Source organism: Larus michahellis, chromosome 12 (assembly GCF_964199755.1).
Source record: "Larus michahellis chromosome 12, bLarMic1.1, whole genome shotgun sequence".
Taxonomy (NCBI): domain Eukaryota; kingdom Metazoa; phylum Chordata; class Aves; order Charadriiformes; family Laridae; genus Larus; species Larus michahellis.
In genome coordinates, this window is record NC_133907.1 from 5,439,825 (window position 1) to 5,459,944 (window position 20,120).

The following is a 20,120-nucleotide window of genomic DNA, read 5'->3' on the forward strand; positions in this document are numbered from 1 at the left end:
TCCGGGCCTCTCTGCCCCAGCGCCCGCACCGAACGTGGCGCCTTGGGCCTCAGCGCGAAGGCCGCTGCCCTCAGCAAAGATGGCGGCGCGGGCTGCCCCTTCCCCGGCCGGCTCTGCGAGGGGCCGGAGACCCGCTGGTGACTGGCCCAGCGGTCTCTGTCCCGCTCCGCCCGGCGGCAGGGCTGGGCTGGGCCCGGTCCCGGCGCCGCCCGCAGCGGTAGCGCGGAGCCCCGCGCCCGGCCCGGCCCGGGCCCGCCGAGGCCGCTGTCGCCATGGCGATAAGCCCCGCAGCCAACCGCGCGCCACTTCCGCTGACGTCCGCCCCGACACGTGGATCCAAGATGGCGGCGTCGGCGGCGATGGTGAGTGCGGCGGCCCGAGCGGACGGCGGGGCCCGGTTCTGCTGCGGCTCCGCGTCCCGCCCGCCTCCTCCTCCGCCACGGCCCGGCCCGGCCAATGCGGGCAGGCGGCGCGGCCCGGGGGCGGCCCCGGCGCGGGGGGCTGTGAGGGGGATCCGTGTCGGGCCTGCACCGCGCCGGGAGGGACGCGCAGACCCCGCCGGGCCCCGCGCCGCCTCTCGCCCCGTCCCCGCGGAGTGCGCCGGGCCCTGGTTCCGCCTGGGGCCTTGTAGCCGCCCCGGGTGTGTCCCCGCGGCCCGGGCGGCGGTGTCACCGGAGGAGGGCAGGGGCGAGCGGTGTCGCGGCAGAGCCGGTGCTCGGTGACCGCCGGGCCCCGCGCTCCCTCAGCAGCAAAGCCGGCTCAGTTTCCACGATTCACGGCGTTGTGTGGGCTGGAGGGACGCGGGGCCGGGCCGGGGGTCTCTGCCGTGGTGTGAGCGGGGGCTGCGGGGGCTCTCGTCCATCCTCTTCCCCCCCGTGCGGTTGTCTCGAAGGGAAGTGTAGTCCCGAACCAGGTGCTTGCGCCAAGTCAAGAGGCTTTTCGCGTTGCGTGGGGTTGTCACAAGTGTTTGGCAGCATTTATCGACTTGGGGTGTGAGCAGCTGATTTACCCCCCTGGCATCTCTGTTATTGTTGAGTTATTCCCCGAGTCCTTGGATAGCGAAGGTGTTTCTGGTGGGAATGTGCTAAGGTAGATGATCATCGGTGCCACCTCACAGAGGAGAAGATGAGCTGCTGAGACGTTAAGTATCTGCCTGCAGTCTTGTAGTAGAAAAATGGATTTTCCTCCTTGCTTTCATCGAAGGATATTTCCTTGATAATGTGTCGTAAGAATAGCTGTATGAATAAATGATGTGTGCTGATACAAAGGTTGCTGTTGGCCAGGGTGTGGGATGTGAGGTGACTCATGTAGCATAAAGATTGGCAGAAACTGGAAAGGAGATTGGAGGAGCGGAGGTTTTAATTTATTTTGCTTTAAGCATCTTCATACTCTGCTGGCTTTCTCCCAGGCAGGGAGGAGGGAGTGTCTGAGCTGGCTTTGAGAGCTGAAGATGGTCCTACTGGGAATTTCCTTGTAGCCTCCTCTTTTATGAAAGGCAGAGAAGACTGCTAACAGCTCTCCTGGTGTCAAAGGAGCTCTCTGAAATCAATGTGAATGCAGCACTTGTCTCCTTTCGAAAAGCTTTCAGTGGCTCCTCCGAGTGCAAGGGTGAGCTGGGCAGACATGCAATAAAGATGAGCTTGTCCAAACAGTTGTCAAGAACATCTAACAAGGCAGCCCTCGAAAAAGGGGGGCAAGTGTCAGGCTGGCACCTCGGAGGGGGTGAAGAGCAGGTGCCGTCAGCACTGTGCGTGTCCTGTTAATGTGCCTGAGAGTCGAATAAATGTTACGTGTGGGAGAGAGCTTCAGTTTGTTCTGTTACATGTGGATTTTTTTCCTCCCACAAAGTAGTGGATCATGTTTTTCATTCCTTTCTGTCACCGTATTAAAAAGTTTCGGTAAGTTAAACAGGATATCAGAGCTTTGTGAATCCGGATGGACAAATGGCTCTGCATAGTTTGTGTTTTCCCCATTTTTCTTCAAAACTGTCTGTGAAAGTGAGAAGCTCTTGATTGTGGCTGTTTGATGTCCCTCTGTGGAAAAGAAATGAGATGTTGTCTATCATCTCATTTATGTGATAGCCATCGTTGTCACTTCCTACTTCCTTTTTGTCCCTTTGAGCAAGTACAATTTAGTGTTCTTAAGTTCATATGTGGATTATGGAATTGTAAGGCCTAAATCAGCCTTGATACGGTACCAGCCCTATTGAAATGCTTGCAGAATGCTTGAAATTGCTACTACTCAAAGGTTTCTCCAAGTTGTCAGTCTATAGAAAACGCTTGTCGGTAACCTGGGCAGGGATGTCCTGGATGCGAATGGCCCGGCTGTGGGCCCTCTGGGTTACGTTAGAGCATGTTGGCAGAGTGCCACAGGGAAAAGCTTCTTGTCAGCTTCCGTTTCCCCCTTCCCTTAAATAAATGTTGGAGTTCAGACTGGCAGTGGTAGCTTCGGGGACCGCGAGCTGTAGTAGAGCACACGCTTGTGCGTGGTAATGGCATAAATGCACATTGTAGGGTCTCTTCACGCTTGGGCAGGCGGGGATTTAGCTAAGCGATTCCTCTGTTTGGCAGCGTGTTTTGTAAACCTTTTGTGAATTCGTAGAAAATGGCAATATTGTTTTTAAGTCTTTTTAAATCAGATAAATCAGAGAAACTGTGTCCTGGAATTGTTTGCAAATATCAAGTCTAGTGATAATTATCCAGAAGTACATTCTTAGAGAGGGTTTGTGTGCAAATACCTGTTCTCCTTGCTGTGCACAGGATGAAAAATACTGTATTAGAATCCCTGCAAGGAAGGTTTGAGTTAGTTTATTCTTACAGCTAAGTGCTTCATTCTAAAGTTATTTATGGGAATAGATTTTCAAAATCTTTCAAGAGAAATCCCACAGACTTCAGGATAGTTGCTGGTGCCTTTAGGGGACGGGTGTGCCAAGTTATGTGGCAATGGGGGGAGCGGCTGATGCCACTGCTCTGAGGGGTGGTTTTGTAGCTGTGGTTGCAGCAGTGCTGGCAGTGTCCTGCCTGCGCCCTGCCAGGTGCTCCCGGGGTGACGCTCTCTGCCTGCTCTCGTGCCATGATTTCCCCAGGCTGCATTCTGCTGGTGCAAGAGAGGAATCTGAGTGTGACTTCTGCCAGGGTCCTGTGTGCAGAAGGAATATAGTGACATTTGAATTTGGGAGAGAGAGAGAGAAAGAGATTACTTCTGTCATTTATGTCATATCCCCCTAAGAAGGGGTCTTTTGCAAGCTTGTGTCTGCATGTACACATATAGTAAAATAATAAGGCTTAGTTATTCCAAATTATTTCTGTCTACATGCAGCTGGGTTTTTCTTGATCTGGAGTTGTGCATATTTGTTGTGCTACTTGTTGCTTCATTGTACGATTACCTGGTACCTCAGATGCAAGACTGACATGTGAGAGATTATTTTTGTGGATGTGTTTTAAGTGTAAATAATTGGTAAAGGCCGTGAAGGCAGTGTCTCCTGTCTGCTGGAAGTCTGTGCCTCGCCAGGGCTCTGTGACTGAACTAAAGCAGAGCTCCGTCCTGCAAATTTTGACCTTGCGTAGGAGATAACTTAGCTTGCAGGCATGTCCCAAATGAGATGATTGCTTGGTCATGAGTTATGCAGATGTTTTGGCATGTATCTGTGTTGTCATTGCTAAGCTGCTGCCTTCATTTGGAGAAGGTGAAGCACATCTGTCAATACGAAAGCAAAGATCCTGATAAGGAAGGCTGTTGGCTTCAGCCTGCACGTGCTCTGCCAGGCGTGAGCTGCCGGGATAGAAACCCGCGCTGGGCATTTCCTTCAAATTTCACTTCCAAAGCTCCCCCAACTTGTTGCATAGCAGCGTTCCCATTTTTTGCTACCAAATGTCTTTTCCTGGCAAGGCTTTCCATAGTCCCCCCCCTTGTCTTTTCTGTTGCCTGGTGCTGCCTGAGTCATCGTCATCTGTATGCAAAGAGCCTGATTTCTGCCAAAGGTGTCATCAAAAATTTCATCTTCTATGTGCTTGCATGTCTCCTGAGCTCCTTCCGAAGTTCTGTCCTTATCTTTTCATCTTGCAAGCTCTTCAGGGCAAGGATGGCAGCGGTGTGGTTTTGGTTTTTATTAAGCAATACTGTGCTGTGTATGTCTGGCACTTCAGTGACAAATGAAGCGGGATAATTGCTACAGGTCGCTGGCTGCTGTAGAGCGTGATGTAGGCCAAGAGTGCTCTTTCCTTCCAGTGCTTCACCTGCCTGAGACACCTTTTCCTACTTGGTTGGAGAGTTACAGAGCACTCTGACAGGATCGGAGAAAACAAAATCTAGTGAAGCACAGAAAACAAGCCACACATTGTTTCAAGGTAGATCAGTATTGAAGTCCAAGCGATTTTAAAAAGAGTACTTCCCAGGCTTTTTGCCTGTTGTAACTGTATTGAGCTGTGCTTAGAATAGATCTGAAAATCTCCCTTGTAAGCAAAAAAGATGTATCTAATAATTTAGTATTAACACATTTTATGTAGGTGCCTAGCACTTGCATCTTAAATACATTTTAGATTTTTTAAAAACGCCAATATTTATGACTTTTTTTTTTTTTTTTCATCCTGCTCAGTGCCAGTAATTCTGGATGCTCTATTGGCCCTCACTGGTGTCTGGGCCAAATGTACCTTACTAGCCTCAGAATAAGGCAAAAGGAAGGCGATGAAGAGGAAGGGGGTGTGAGGGCAATGAACACAGATTCTCTCTCTCTCTCTTTTTTTTTTTTTTTTTTTTTTTTTTCCCCCCCCCCCCCCCGTTCCTGACCTGATGCAGGATCCCTGTGATGGAGCTGCTTTTTGTCCACACCTGGCTTGTTAAGATGAAGCTGTTGAATGTTTACTCTGGCGTTGTGGGCATGCTGACTGTGATCCAGCACCGTGCTGAGAAAGGTGCTGTGGCTGTAGCAGCGTAGCAGCCTGCCCCTTCCAGCCAGGAGCGGTGCTGTTGGCAGTGCCGGTCCCCTGGGGTCTGTGTCTGTGCCCAGAGCTCCTGCCAGCCGCTCTCTGGGTCGTGGCTCCCAGCTCCCCTCCACCTTCCCTGTGGATCACTGCCGACAGGGAGCAGCCATGCTGGGGCTGGACATTTGGGATGGGCTCTACTGGTGGCTGCTGGGAACCTGAAGCTTGCCGTGCTTTCTCCTCGTGTTTAATTCCCAGACGATGTTAACGGGAGGGAGGGTAGTACAGAGCCCCGCTCCCTGCTGACCCAGAGCAGGCACCAGGCGGGTCGTGGCTCATTCCAGTCCAAGCCCATCTCACTCGGTGAGAATGTTCCCTCTTTCCTTTCCCTTCTATATTTGTCTCCCTGCCCCTGATTGCAGAGCTCCTGCGTGTAGGTGGATGGACAGTAGGTCACAGAGACCGATTCTGCCTGCCCTGCTGAGGACATGCAGAAGGCAGCAATTGGGTTTATTATTGCTGCTTCATTAGCTCAAGTTGTCCCAGACCGGACTCCGTTTTTTTTCTGTGGTTTTCCAACTGTGCCGTACGCACAGGGAGTTTAGGAGAATGGGCTGAAGCTAGGAATACAATGAGATTATACCAGAGTTGATATTCTAATCCAGCCAAGCTGCTGCTGTCTAATAACTCTTTAAAGCTCAATTTTCCTTTCACCCCTGCTCGTGCTCGAGCTGGGCTGGATTACCTGAGGTAACGGTAGGGACTGAGGAAGCAGCAAAGTCCGTTAAAGGGTTTGCTGCTGCTGCTGGCGTGTGGGGTCTGGCTTGTGTTGGAGTCCCTGTGGAATTGATTGAACCTTCCAGCCCGACCTGTCTCCCTGCTCCCTGAAAAAGGGATGAACACTTTTTTGCCATGTTACTGAGCTGTTTTGTGGCCTGGAGGGGTGAGGAAAGAAGAGTGGAATAGGAGGGAGCGGTTATGTGACCATCCCTTTGGGTACAGCGAGTGGTTAGTTTTGTGTCAGACCTTACCCTACACTAATTACTCCACTGCAGGTAGCGGCGTGTGAGCATCAGTCCATAAGTGGCTACAGGGTAACGCCTGATGGGCAGAGTTGACAGAAATCCAGTGCCAAGGCTACAGCCCTCTTCTCTAATAATCCATGGTGTTTTCTAACATATAGGTGTGGATGGGTGGGAGTAGAAAAGTCAGATGGCAGCCCGCTAGATGAAGCATGTTACAGATAAGTGCATTTTTCTTGTGGCTGAACAAAGCCAATGTTTTCCTAATTGCAGATGAAGAGTCAGAGACACGTGGAGTGGAAAGTGACTTGATGAGAGTCACAAAACAAAGTTAAGAATAGCTTTGTGAATTTAATTTGTGTTTAATCACCTGGCTGTGCAGCCTTTCTAATGTCTGGGATGAACACTTTCAGTGTTGTTGTCCATCTCTGATGTCGTTGATATGTTTCTGTTGTATTAATGTTCCTTCTCCTTTTTGCAGGAAAGGCTAAGATATATGCTGCTCTTGCTCTTGTTTCTGCACGGTGCAGACTCTTTCTATGTACCTGGTGTGGCTCCTATCAACTTCCACCGCAATGATCCTGTAGAAATAAAGGTAGGATGAACTTGGATGGAGCTGTTAGTCGGTTTGTTTTGGGTTTTCTTGTGGTTTGTTTTTTTTCTGTCTTTATATTATAGCAGCTAATTGGGACTAGAAAGTCAAATTGGGGGATCCTGTTGCTAAAATTTTGGGGGCAGATATTTTCTCTTTTTCACAACATTCGTGTAGGGTGTTGGGGATGAGCAGCCCTCAAGTGGTCACTGTCGTCACCTTACCCTGCAGTTCCCAGCATGATTCTCTTTCTTGCTTCTGCTATCTTCTACCAGATTCCTTCTGCAGTTGCACCAAAGTCCTCAAGATGTTGCTCTGTTTGGGAAAAGATCCCTCTTTCTCAATTGAAGTGAATTTAATGAGAGATTTTTCTCCAGCATTATACTGACTCTCAAAGTGCTTATAGAGGGTGAGCCTTTAGAATCACAGAATCATAGAATCATTTAGGTTGGAAAAGACCCTTGGGATCATCGAGTCCAACTATCAACTCCACTCTACAAAGTTCTTCCTTACACCATATCCCCCAACACCACATCTAAACGACTCTGAAACACATTCAGGGATGGTGACTCCACCATCTCCCTGGGCAGCCTATTCCAGTGTCTGACCACTCTTTCTGGGAAGAATTTTTTCCTAATGTCCAGCCTAAACCTACCCTGTTGCAGCTTGAAGCCATTCCTTCTTGTTCTATCGCTAATGACCTGTGAGAAGAGACCAGCACTAACCTCTCTACAATGTCCTTTCAAGTAGTTATAGAGAGCGATGAGGTCTCCCCTCAGCCTCCTCTTCCTCAAACTAAACAGTCCCAGCTCCTTCAGTTGCTCCTCATAAGATTTCTTCTCCAGGCCCTTCACCAGCTTCGTTGCCCTCCTCTGCACTCGCTCCAGCACCTCGAGATCTCTCTCATATTGAGGTGCCCAGAACTGGACACAATACTCAAGGTGTGGCTTCACCAGTGCTGAGTACAGGGGGACAATCACCTCCCTACTTCTGCTGGTCACACTGTTTCTAATACAAGCCAGGATGGCATTGGCTTTCTTGGCCACCTGGGCACACTGCTAGCTCATGTTCAGCCACTTGTCAATTAGAACCCCCAGGTCCTTTTCTGCCAGGCAGCTCTCCAGCCACACTTCCCCAAGCCTGTAGCGATGCGTGGGGTTGTTGTGGCCCAAATGCAGGACCCGGCACTTGGCCTTGTTGAAGCTCATACCGTTAGCGTTGGCCCATCGGTCCAATCTATCCAAGTCTCTCTGTAGAGCCTCCCTGTCCTCATGTAGATCAACACTCCCACTTAGCTTCATGTCATCTGCAAACTTGCTGATGATACACTCTATGTCCTTATCAAGGTCATCAATAAAGATGTTAAACAGAAATGCTCCCAACACCAAGCCCTGAGGGACACCACTTGTGACCGGCCGCCAGCTGGATTTAACTCCATTGGGCACCACTCTTTGGGACCGCCCATCCAGCCAGTGCTTGATCCAGCAGATCGTATGCTCATCCAGGCCATGAGCTGCCAGTTTTTCCATGAAAATTCTATGGGGGACAACGTCAAATGCTTTTTGAAAGTCTAGGTAGACAATGTCCGCAGCCGTTCCCTCATCCAATAATCGGGTCATCTTGTCATAGAAGGAAATCAGGTTCATCAGGCAGGATCTGCCTTTCATAAACCCGTGCTGACTAGGCCTGATCCCCTGCTTGTCCATTATATGAGTTGTAATGGCACTCAAGATGATCTGCTCCATGACCTTCCCTGCTACCAAGGTCAGACTGACAGGCCTATAGTTTCCCGGATCCTCCTTTCTGCCTTTTTTTGTAGATGGGCGCTACATTTGCTACCCTCCAGTCCATTGGGACCTCAGCAGTTAGCCATGACTTCAGGTAGATAAGGTGGTAGCTGAATGGTAGAATAAAGAAGTGGTTTGAATCAGACCTTTTCAATTTTCTTTTCTACCCAGTTTGCTCATGTTGTGTCTTCAAGTCAAGTGAAATCTATGATAAGCCCTTTCCAGGTTCAGGTGTTTGTCCTTGAGTGTTGCAGATCTTACAACCCAGGCTTGCTGAAGAGCTGTTCCTGCGCAGTATTGCTGGTAGTGAATGATGGAACTGCTTCACCCATACAGGAGGAAGCCAGGCTTTGTTTCCAGACATCAGCAATTTATAGCTCATTTCATTTATTTTTCTAAAGCTGTGGCCTCTGTCTCAGCAAAACCCATCACCCTTGGGGATGCTGAGGTTTGCTGCTCCCATTCGAAGCACAACACAACTCGCTCTCTGGCCACAGGCTGCCAGACGTAGGCTATTTTTAAGCAAATGAGACTTGCCTGTGGCTACAGTAAGCTTCCCAGAAGAAGGGAGTATTGGAATGGCTGTTCTCAAAGGGATTTTATGAGCCAAATGCTTCCTCAAGTGATAAGGCAAGTCAGCGTGTTTGCCAGTGCTCTTCCAATAAATGAGCTTGGCTGCGTTACAAAACACTTCTGTTTTTTGGAGCAGCTCTGGCCTTGACTCTCGCGGTATGTCTCTGCACTTCCCTTGTGCCATGTGATTTGCGGGAACTCTCCAGAAATCTTTGGGTTTTGTCACCATCTGATGTGGGAAGACATCACCACCGTTGTCTTCCCAATCTGATGGCTCTCTGGCTTTCCTTATAGGGAAAAAAAATTGCTGAACTCTTCGTATCACTAGAGGCCAGACCTCTAGGTCCAGTGTGACATGGTTTTTTTATTTATTTTTTTTTTAGGAAATAACTGCAGTCTTGTATGAAATGTGACTCTTGAATCTCTTTTGAGTTCTTTGTTGTTTCTTAGGACTCCGCTGAGTCATAAATTTGTGAAACCAATCCACCATGCTTCTTTCTCCAAGTGCTTCTCTTGGAGACTTTCTCCAAGTGCTTCTCTTTGTGTATGAATTGCTACTAAATCGTAGCGTTGAGAATGTACAGCTGGGAGTTGTGTAAAAGGAAAGAAAGCTGGAGCTCTCCCAGGAACATCTGTCTCCTTTTTTCATTTTTTTAAAATTTATTTATTTAACAGCTTCCAAAAGTGAGCTTTATGGGAGGTGTCTTGAAGTAAGCTTCAGCATCTGGCTGATGCCGAGTCGATAGGAAACCGAGTTCTTTCATGGGGATAATCCTTCCGTTTTTCCTCCAGGCTGTGAAGCTCACCAGCTCGCGAACCCAGCTACCGTATGAGTACTACTCGTTGCCCTTCTGCCAGCCCACCAAGATAACGTACAAGGCTGAGAATCTCGGTATGTATCTGTTGAACAGCATGTTCCCCAGCGGTAAGTGGGCTGCCATTTATGAGCTGCCTGAGGGTATGTTTACAGGAGTAAAAGCAATTGCAAATGTCATCTCTAATAAACTGTTTGTGGAGAGCCTGCTTCCTCTAATTTATTATATGCTGGCCGTTTGCAAACTAGGATGTCCGTATATCGGAAAGAGGAAATGCCTTTCCTGAAGGAGGGCATGTAACCTGCTTCATAAGTAGTGCTTGATGCTTCCACAAAATAGCTAAACTCTCCTTCAGTCCTAACCTTCCATCTGTGGTGGCAAAGGAGACTTGCTGACATCATTCCAGCTGCACAGTACGCTGCCAACCCAGTGGTGGGATGAGTGGCAAGAAGCCTGGCAGTCTTCAACCCTGCCCTTATTTTCCTGTTTTCCAGGTGAGGTTCTTCGGGGGGACCGAATTGTAAATACACCTTTCCAGGTTTCCATGAACGTGGAGAAGAAATGTGAAGTTCTGTGCAACCTTCCCAATAAGCCAGTTACTCTGACAGTGGAGGAGAGCAAGCTGATCGCCGAGCGCATCAGGGAAGATTACTATGTCCATCTGTGAGTCATCTCAAGCATGAGTTTGTGTCGGTGGGGATTCTGTGTTGTGGACAAATTTGATCTGAAATCTATGTTTTCAGCATTGCTGATAACCTCCCTGTGGCAACACGGCTGGAGTTTTATTCCAATCGTGAGGAAGAGGAGAAGAAGAAGGAGAAGGATGTGCAGTTCGAGCACGGATACAGGCTCGGGTTTATGGACGGTAACAAGGTAGAGAATCCAGATGCTGAGGGGTGCCTGGAGGAGATCTGGGTGTCTGTCAGAGGGTGTTAAAAGTCAACCAGAGAGTATCAGAATTGGGAATGCCCCCAAAAGGTTTTATAAAGAGTGGAAATGAGAGAAATGTCCCTTATTGAAAGAAGGAGGTGGGTGCTGGACTACTGGTACAATTGCCAGGAGTCCTAGCTTTGACTCGCTGTATAACGTTGGACAAGCTTGTGCAGTGGTTTCCCCTCAGCGGATCAAAGGCAGTGTACCCCAAAGGCTAGCTAATCTTTGACAGTCTTGGAGTATCTTATGTCAAAAAAACCCAAAATAATTCAGGTGTTTATCGGATGAAAAGCTGCTTAAGTTTGCAAATGGGAACTTAGCACGTGTATTCCTGCAGATATTTTCAATGATTCTGTGCCCTAAGGTTATCTGTTTGACTTAACAGATGCATCTGTTTATCATACTCCAGTTGCACACGCAGCTCTGAACGCTTGAGCCCAAGTTCTTGTGGGTGAATGAACCTGGTGCGGCAGCTTGGGGACACTGTACTTTGGTCATGTAATAGGTGATGTAAGAGCCTTTTGAAAGCGCAAGCTTAGGACAGCTGTAGGTCCCCACAGAGTCTGCGTAATGTATGTCTGCCTGGTAGAAAAAGGAAGGAAACTCGGGGCTGTAGCTACTGAGGTTTTTCCAATCTAAATTTGGTGATTCTGGTGCCGCTGAATGTGTGGTTGAGATGTGAGATATAATGATATTTTCCAGGCCAGAAATAGACTGAAACATTGTCCTGGGTGCCTGGAGTGGTTGAGGTGTTACCTTTTCCACATCTCTGTTCTCTCCTCTTGTTCTTTTAGCTTTGGAAGGTGTTAGCCTGATCTTGCTGTGTAGCACAATGCATCTGGGAACAGTTGGACTCTAGTTTTCTACACTGAAGCTGCTTTTTGCTGCTAAACTTTGCCTGTTCCTCCCTTGGGTTGCTAACATTTTATTTAATGTCAATCTGTTTTAGTTCTACCTGCACAACCACCTCTCCTTCATCCTTTACTACCACAGAGAGGATGTAGAAGAGAACCAGGAGCCCACCTACAGGGTTGTGCGCTTTGAAGTGATTCCCCAAAGTATTAAACTAGAAGGTGAGAGACTCTTAGGGAGGGGAGCAAAGGAGAAGAATCTCTGTAGGGCCAAGAGTTGAATGCCACTTGTGTATCAGGGTGCTAGTTGTTGCTTCTGTTATGGTCTCCAGGCAGAGAAATGAGGGAGTCTGAATTGTAAGAACAATAAACCCCTTTGTTGTTAAGAAAGTTCCAAAAATAGAGAGATATCCTTGAAGTGCCGTCCATGGAAAATTAATTCATATAAAAAGATTGGAGTTTGGGGTTTAGGGGTTGGGTTTTTTTGTACTGTGTCATCTAACATGAAGCATGCACGGCATCTAGCTCTTATTGTGGCCCAGATGTCCCCCACTGGGATACTACGTGCTAGTCCGGAGACCCACAGAATGTTTGGAACTGTTTTAGGGGGACTGAATGTTATAAATAATGGATAGGGGGAAAATACTCTTACCTCAGTGAGCCCAACACGACACAGGTCATGTCTTGAAGGGAAGTTGCTCATCGTGTGTATCGTCCCGTGCAACTCTCCTGGCAACAGCAGGCTGCGATGGAGAGGTCTTGTTTCTCAGCATATCATGTGGAATAGAGGATTTGTTCCTGATCTAGATCCTTGGCTTCAGAGCCTCTGGCTTTTATCCTTCCAGCCTTATGCATAGCTTTGCCTAAAGTTTGTTAACGGTGCTCCACTTCTGATGGGGAGAATAGTTTTGCAAGCTGCAAAGCAGGTGAGAAAGGAATGAATGCTTCCCCTGCTGTAATTGCAGCCCAGTGCCTCAGGGGTACTTGGGGCCAGGGAGTTCAGTGGGAGAGGTGGTGCCTCGAGGGAAGGGCTGACATAGCGTGTCCCATGTTTTCCCTTACAGACCTGAAGGCTGATGAGAAGAGTATGTGCACCCTGCCTGAAGCTACAGGCTCTGCCCCTCAGGAAATAGATCCCTCTAAAGAGAACCAGTTGCTCTTCACCTACTCTGTCCACTGGGAGGTGAGGGATTAATGGGAAGCTGGCTGGCAGCTGGCTACCCCTGGCTGGCTGGCAGTTGGTGCTCCAAGTGTCTGTCACAGAGGTGTTGTGGAAGACATTGGGAGTGTGCTGGTGTGAGAAGAACTTTACTGTTCTTTCAGGAAAGTGACATTAAATGGGCTTCCCGCTGGGACACCTACCTGACCATGAGTGACGTCCAGATTCATTGGTTTTCTATCATTAACTCGGTTGTGGTAGTCTTTTTCCTTTCAGGTGAGTGAGATGTGTGGGGTGAAGAAGGCTTTACCATTAATCTGCAGGGAACTTTCTTTAAGACTCAGCTGCTGGTGGCTTGGGGAGGATATGGCCACATCTGAACCTGATCAGAAGGGGCAGGAAACAAACATTAGCACACAAAATCTCCTGGTTCAGGCAGTGCCCCATGGGGTCAGACGGTTACCCACTTCTGCTCTCTGACTGGGGTGGTTGAGGGAATAGAACGTGGTTAACGCGCATCTTGGATGTCCGTATTTAAGGGGGAAACAAAAACCACAGGAAAGCCACGGTGCCCTGTTCCTGCTAGAATACTGCCTTCCCTGCTCCCTGGGGTTTTGTTTTTGTCTTTGCTGAAGGCTGTGGGAGATGGCTGATGACTCAAGGCCTCCTCTCCTAGCCAGAACTGTGTGTTGGTGGGAGCCGTGTAGTTGCACAGCGTTAAGAGCAGCACAGCTGTGTAGGAGCCTCTGAGCTAAACTCAGTTTGTGCTTGTTTTCAGGTATTCTCAGCATGATCATCATCCGGACTCTCCGGAAGGACATTGCCAACTACAACAAGGAAGATGACATTGTATGTGCTTGTTCTTCGGGCTGGGACAGAGAGGGAGGCACAGATGAGGAGGGATGTAGTCTGAAGACTTGGATGTGTTGTCTCTTTCCTTGCCCCTGTTTTGCTTCGAGCTCTGAAGATGGGAGGGGCAGTTCTGTCATGTGCTGTCACAGCACCTTTGGCTCTCTGTACAATGGCAAATTACCAGTTCAGATGTCTTCAGACCTAAGTAATGACTGAAAACAGTTCCATAAATGTGTGCCCTGGCACTGGGCAGTTCAGGTCTGAACTGTTTTAAGCCCCAGAGTAAAGAAGTTTGACTGGAGTGATAAAGTTCTGCAGAACTGGATATAGGGAAATCAGTCGCTTAGGTTGGCTGTGGTAGGACGTTCATTTCCATCATTAGACTGTATCTAAATGCCTTCTTTTCCTGTTGTTGCTACAGGAAGATACTATGGAGGAATCTGGTTGGAAACTTGTGCATGGAGATGTCTTCAGGCCTCCACAGTATCCGATGATCCTCAGCTCTCTCCTGGGTTCTGGAATTCAGCTCTTCTGTATGATCCTGATTGTCATCTGTAAGTGGCACATGTTGCATGGGGTGGCTGTAACGAGAAGAGGAACGATGCTCAAGGTCATTTGTAGCTCCCATTGACTTCGACCTATGCTCACCTGAGCTTGAGTGAAGTCACGTACGGATGCTTCCTGTTGTGGGGCTGATCAAGGCAATAGGCCTCTGCTCAGCATTTCTGAGTTTCTAGGCAGCATTTCCCATCTGAAGGCATCTTTTTGTGTTTATATTGCCTGTTATCAAGATATGAGCCCTGAGTGATAGTGGGCTGAGAGACTTTCGCACACGTGTGCCTTGCCTTCTGAGCTGCACCTGCTCAACTCTGGGGAAGATGAAGCTAAAGCATGGTCTGTAGCTTGAGATCAAAGCTGTGGCTTCCTCTCTCTGGCCAGCGCTGGAGGCTGTGGATGCGTTATGCTTTGAAGGAAAAGAGGTCTGTGCAGAAGGCAGAGATTCCAGGCAGCTGTGGTCTGCACATGGGACAGGCCCCTGTTCTCCAGAGGCTGGCTAGCACACGTACATCAGAGCTGCTGTGCTTTGTCCTTTTTTCCCAGTTGTTGCTATGCTGGGGATGCTGTCGCCTTCTAGCCGGGGTGCGTTGATGACTACCGCCTGCTTTCTCTTCATGTTCATGGGGTAGGTGTCTCCACTGCTTCCCACAGCAGTGCTGTCCTGCCTGCCCTTCCTCTCCCTCTCCACAACAATGAAAACTAATTTCTTTGTCTCGGCTTGTTTCTGTCAAGGGTTTTTGGTGGATTCTTTGCTGGCCGCTTATACCGGACTCTGAAAGGACATCGATGGAAGAAGGGAGCCTTCTGTGTGAGTCTTGTGGTGTTTGTGCTGTTAATCCAGCTTTGCTCATGGCAAGAGACGTGGATAAGCTCCACACGTATTTGTGGGTAGCTGGACAAAGCCTGGCTGTACTGTGGAGATTTGGTGTGGATTTTGAGTCCTTGTAGCTTTATATGAAAGGACAAACACCAGAGCACATACTAAAGCAAGAGGATTGTCTGAGATCCTCCCCCCGGCCCATCCCTGCTGTGTATTAGTGCTGCAGCAAAAGGGATGTTTCCCCGACATGTGCTTCGCCCCAGCAATAGACTCGTTAAAGAGAAACATCTCGTTGATTCGTCACTTGTTTTCTCTTAACCGGTGTTTGCTCTTGCAGACAGCTACCCTGTATCCGGGTGTCGTCTTTGGTATCTGCTTTGTCCTGAACTGTTTCATCTGGGGGAAACACTCCTCTGGAGCGGTAGGTACCACCTTCATCCTGGAGCCTGCTGGATGGGAGGAGGGTGACTGGGCTGTCAGGGACTTGCTGAGTCTCACGGTATCTTTCTAAACGTGGGTGTCAATGCAGTGATTGACTGGAGAGTTGGTCTGGCCAGTGACTTCAGTCTCTCTCACTTTTGTGACTCCTGGTGTGATTCTAGGTGCCTTTCCCTACCATGGTGGCCTTGCTCTGCATGTGGTTTGGGATCTCCTTGCCCTTGGTCTACCTGGGTTACTACTTCGGATTTCGCAAACAGCCGTATGACAATCCTGTGCGGACAAATCAGATTCCCAGGCAGATCCCGGAGCAGAGGTGGTATATGAATAAATTTGTTGGGTAAGTGATGAGTGTCCAAGAAATATGGTGAGTTAAGCCCCCTCCCCTCAGCTTCCTTGGGTTGCTGAACATCACCTTCTGCTGGTCTGCGGACAGACAAATGGCAGATGTGTTTCCTTGAGTAATGCGGTATCAGAGGCAATCCTGACAATTTGGATGTGGTATGAGTGGCGCTTATAAAAGCGATACGTGCTCAGCAATGGGAGCAGCTGTGCCATTTAGCGTGTGAAATTTAATCTAGTAATCTGGAACTGTAGAGATTTTGCTGGGAGCACTCTGTGTGCTTACAGGGGACTTTTAATCGCCAGACAGTTATATTGTGTTGCTTATGATTTTTCTTTCTCGCTCTACAGGATTCTGATGGCTGGTATTCTGCCTTTTGGAGCTATGTTCATTGAACTGTTCTTCATTTTCAGTGTAAGCGTTTAACCCACTTTGCTCCTGAATAGGATTCCTCTTGTGCCAAAGCTTTTGAAAGGGAGAGCGCTTCCACCGGAGCAGTCTGCTGCTCCTGTACTTACTGAAGGGGCTAGCAGGTTCCCTCCAGGCCATTCAGTATTGTTTTCAGAGAGAGCTGGGCTGTGGGTCTCTTCAGGCTGTTGTCTTGTCTTGCTGTAGACACCTGGAGATGTCTATGGGATGCTCCTTGGTGATTTGAAAGATGGCGGTAAAGATGAAAGCTTACTGTAACGTTATGCCAAGGGGGGGTTCTGATCTTAAGACATTCACTGAGCCATTCCAGCTGCTGCCCATTTTTCACCTTCTATGGGTGGGGAGGAATTTGCCGTTCTGTTGCTAGGGAGATGGAAGGGAATGAACAAGGTACCTCAGAGCTGTCTTTGGGCACCTTTTTGCAACCTGATTCCTCTGAAGCAGCATTGTGAAATGCATTAGTTCTGCGGTTTCAGCTATATGAGGCTGAGGGACTCCTCGTTTTCCCTTGGGTTAGCAGCTAGAAGTTAGTCTCATGTTGACTGACTGATCCCAATAGCACAGAAACAAATTTCTGCTGTGTCTTTGTTTCAGGCAATCTGGGAGAACCAGTTCTATTACCTCTTCGGCTTTCTCTTCCTGGTGTTTATAATCCTGGTGGTATCATGCTCCCAAATCAGCATTGTCATGGTGTACTTCCAGCTTTGTGCTGAGGTGAGATTTCCATGTTTGTAGTTTCGTAAGCTCAGGGGACTTGCTCCTGGAAAAGCACAGGTCACGTTATTGCGGCAGCTCAGCAGAAATCTAGTGTGGCCCAGCTTCACAAGCGTGATTGTTCTTAACACCTCTTGACTTCAAGGAGAATTGAAGCTACTTGATTATCTGCCGGGCTGGGAAGTGTCGTTTTGTACCAAAAATTATGCTGAGAGCCAGGGTATTTCCAGCTGACATGTCCTCCCAGAGAAACTTATTTCATTCCATCCACATCCAAAATGAAATGCAGGGCCAGAGGCTGAGCCGTGTTCCTCAGTAGCAGGTGCTGTGATACTGAGCCAGCTTTGCTTCGCTGTCAGCTTTTCATCCTCTTTGTTTGGAAACACTTCTGTGACAAAATAGTTCCCCAGCCCCAAACTGTGGTTTTCCTTTGAAGGAAAGTGGGTGGTGTTCTACCTGTCCCAGAAAGGTCACAGCTTCCCTGAGACAGTGACACAGGAGAAGGAAGCCTGTGGGATAATGAGGCTTTTTACCCTGTCAGGATTACCGCTGGTGGTGGAGGACCTTCTTGGTGTCTGGAGGATCTGCCTTCTATGTGCTGATCTATGCCATCTTCTACTTTGTGAACAAGGTATTGTTATTCCTCTTGTATGAAAAGTGCCACCTTTCCAGAGGAGATGGTTGGATTTAGGAAAGGAAATGGTGGGACTGCCTGGTCCTAGTCTGTCCCTGTGCCAGCCCAAGGCAGCTCACCAGCCAGTGGTGCAAACGGTCCTTCCAGAGGGAAGAGGAGGTTGTAAGTGCCCGAGGCCCCTGCCCATATTACCTGTGTGCAATGGTGTTCCCTAACCCTGTCCTCAAAGGGGATCTCTTTTCAGCTGGAGAAAAACGAGTCGAGTGGAGGGTTTCTTCCCTTTGTCAAATGCCACCTTGTAGAGGGCACTGGCTGGTTTGGGGAGCCAACTCTTGTTACCTCTGTACTTGATTTTGCTTGTTTTTTCCCTCTTCTTCTGTTTTAGCTGGATATTGTTGAGTTCATTCCCTCCTTACTATACTTCGGCTACACCGCCCTCATGGTCTTGTCCTTCTGGCTCCTCACTGGCACCATTGGCTTCTATGCAGCCTACATGTTTGTCCGGAAGATCTATGCTGCAGTGAAAATAGACTGAAGATACACAGACCCAGCAGCAAGTAGACACCTCTGAATGCGTGTCCTCCTGGGAGTGAAGGGGACATCTTCTCCCAACTCTTTTAAGGAATCAAAATCCAGTGGGAGAGTGACAAAAGAAATAAATAACTCCTCATTTTGGAATGTAACTTTGGCACAGTGTACATGGATTCTGGGCTACTTCTGGGGGGAAAAGGGGTCTGTAGATACCTTACATTTTAACTTTATTATCCTGTTCCATATTTGAGGGAGTTTTTTAGCAGAGAAATATCCCTCTGTATAAGTAAACCCCCTTTTTGCTAATTCATCCCTTTTTTTTTTTTTTTATGTTGATGACGAACGGATTTGAGACAGCAGTGGAAACACTTGTGAAAATGTTTTCTTCCAGCCCTTAGGGTGCTCTAGGATTCAGGGAGACTCTTCAGACAAATATCAGACTGGGTTTCTTTCCTGCCTTCATGTCTACACGGAAGAGGGAGCTTGACTATGGCAAAATAAAGGGAGCCTAAAGGCTTGCCCAGCATGAGCCTGGCGTGCTCTGACCGCGAAAGTCCTGGCTTCGGCTTGTTTACAATTTGATGGAGGTGCCATTCGGAGCCTGGGAAGTGCAATTTCACCCTGAGAGAGCTTGAGAACTGCAACCCTCGGCATCGCTTCTCCCTCCCTCCGGCCTTGGACAGCACGGGCCGCTTTGGATGCCTCCACTGGAAGGGCTGCGGGAGGGTGGGATTTCCTCTCTTTCGGAAGGTGCAGCCAGCTGCAGCAGGATGTACCGTTCTGGTGGAAGTGGCGACTGTGCTGGTGCTAGAATATATGACTGGAAGGATACGCGAGGTAACTACAAGAGTTTGTTCTGCCGATAGCTCTGCTCCAGCTGCGTGAGGAAATGAGGCAGGCTTCCTTCCCGGGAACCCACACCGGGATTGCGCAGAGCCCTGCAGAGAGAAGGCTGCGACGCCGCTGCTTTAGTGCCAAGAAATCGGATGCAGTATTGGGCCTCGGCTTCCGTGAGGCGTGTGCGGGTCGCGCAGAAGGGGCTGGGGACAGAGGGAGTGACCCCGAGGAGTTCTCCCATTGCCAGGAGCGGGCTGTCTCACTGCCCGCCTTGTGCTCCAGCTGTTCTTGCTGCTCTCTTCTCCTCCTCTTAGATTCTCTACCTCCAGGGAACAGAAGTGTACACCCCATAGCTGTATTTTGTTCTTCTACACAGAACGGTCCAAGCCCTCTGGGATAGCCGATGTGGGCTCTTCCGCAGTGGGCTGCTCTTCTGCAGCGGGCTCCTCTTTGTCTGTGGCTTGATCCCTTAATCGGTCCATGGGAATTTTTTTTAGAAGGTTAAAGTTTTTTTTATTTTGGTCACTTCAATGATGTTTACTAGTAAAAAGGTTCCACATTACAGTGAAGGCTCCCTCTGTCCCCAGACTAGCTGGATTCAGTCAGGGCTACAGGGGAGAGGGGTTGGGGTTTTTTTCTTTTTGTGAGATCTGTGAAAATTTTGGTTTTTGCTTCTTGCTGTAGGAAGCAGTGAGGTCTCCAAATGACCAACTGCCACAGGGGACACTGTTCCAACCCAGGAGTGTCCAAAGCCCTCCCTGTCACCAGCACTGATGTGCACCCCGGAGGGCTTTGGGGGGTTTTTAACCCCAGTTGCCGTAAGAGTTTCCACCAGGTCCACGCAAGGACCTGTGTCTCTTACGGACGGCCTTGCCCCCCGCGGGGAGCTGGCTTCCCAGGCGGCTGGACTCCTCGGCACCGAGCCTTTCCAGCCTTGCCTAACAGCTCCTTCAGCCGCCCGTCATGCCAAAGTCTAATCAGCCAGGAATCAAGGATGGAAAAAGGGAGCAGGGGATGCGCAAGCCAACTGTGCTGTGGAGTCCTGCGTCAGTTCTGATTTGAGATCCCTCTCTGAGATTTTGGTTGACTTTTTTTTTTTCTTTTAATTTTTTTTTTTCCCTCTCTCCTGCCCCTGCCCCAGTGGAGAGGCTCAGCCAGCATTGATTTCTCCCCCTTCCCCGAAGTGTTTTCTCTGTATTCTTTGTAATTTTTAATTAATGTATGTATTCTTTGTGTCCTATTGTAAATAAATCTGCCATTGTCCTGTTGTCCTGCTCTCCTGGGTTCTCCTAAGCCACCTCTTGGGATTTTCT

The 20,120-nt window shown here is 48.9% G+C and overlaps 1 protein-coding gene across 3 annotated transcripts; it reads left to right on the plus strand.

Moving 5' to 3' along the window:
* The first annotated feature begins 272 nt into the window (after positions 1-272).
* Positions 273-20,075, plus strand: TM9SF4 (transmembrane 9 superfamily member 4). 3 transcript variants are annotated; one of them, XR_012589610.1, is made up of 19 exons: positions 273-362; positions 6,423-6,536; positions 9,686-9,785; positions 10,203-10,371; positions 10,452-10,581; positions 11,591-11,714; positions 12,557-12,675; positions 12,816-12,927; positions 13,430-13,500; positions 13,925-14,057; positions 14,605-14,686; positions 14,794-14,869; positions 15,219-15,302; positions 15,484-15,659; positions 16,013-16,076; positions 16,686-16,805; positions 17,347-17,436; positions 17,825-18,823; positions 19,378-20,075. XR_012589610.1 is itself a non-coding variant. In XM_074604946.1 (18 exons), exons 1-18 carry the CDS (start codon positions 273-275, stop codon positions 17,972-17,974), a joined length of 2,004 nt encoding a protein of 667 aa, XP_074461047.1. In that variant the 3' UTR covers positions 17,975-20,075. The 3 variants fall into 3 exon arrangements, 2 of the variants coding, with proteins under 2 accessions (XP_074461047.1, XP_074461048.1); XM_074604946.1 differs by having other exon boundaries at positions 17,825-20,075; XM_074604947.1 differs by lacking the exon at positions 273-362 and adding an exon at positions 869-913 and having other exon boundaries at positions 17,825-20,075.
* Positions 20,076-20,120: the final 45 nt, after the last annotated feature.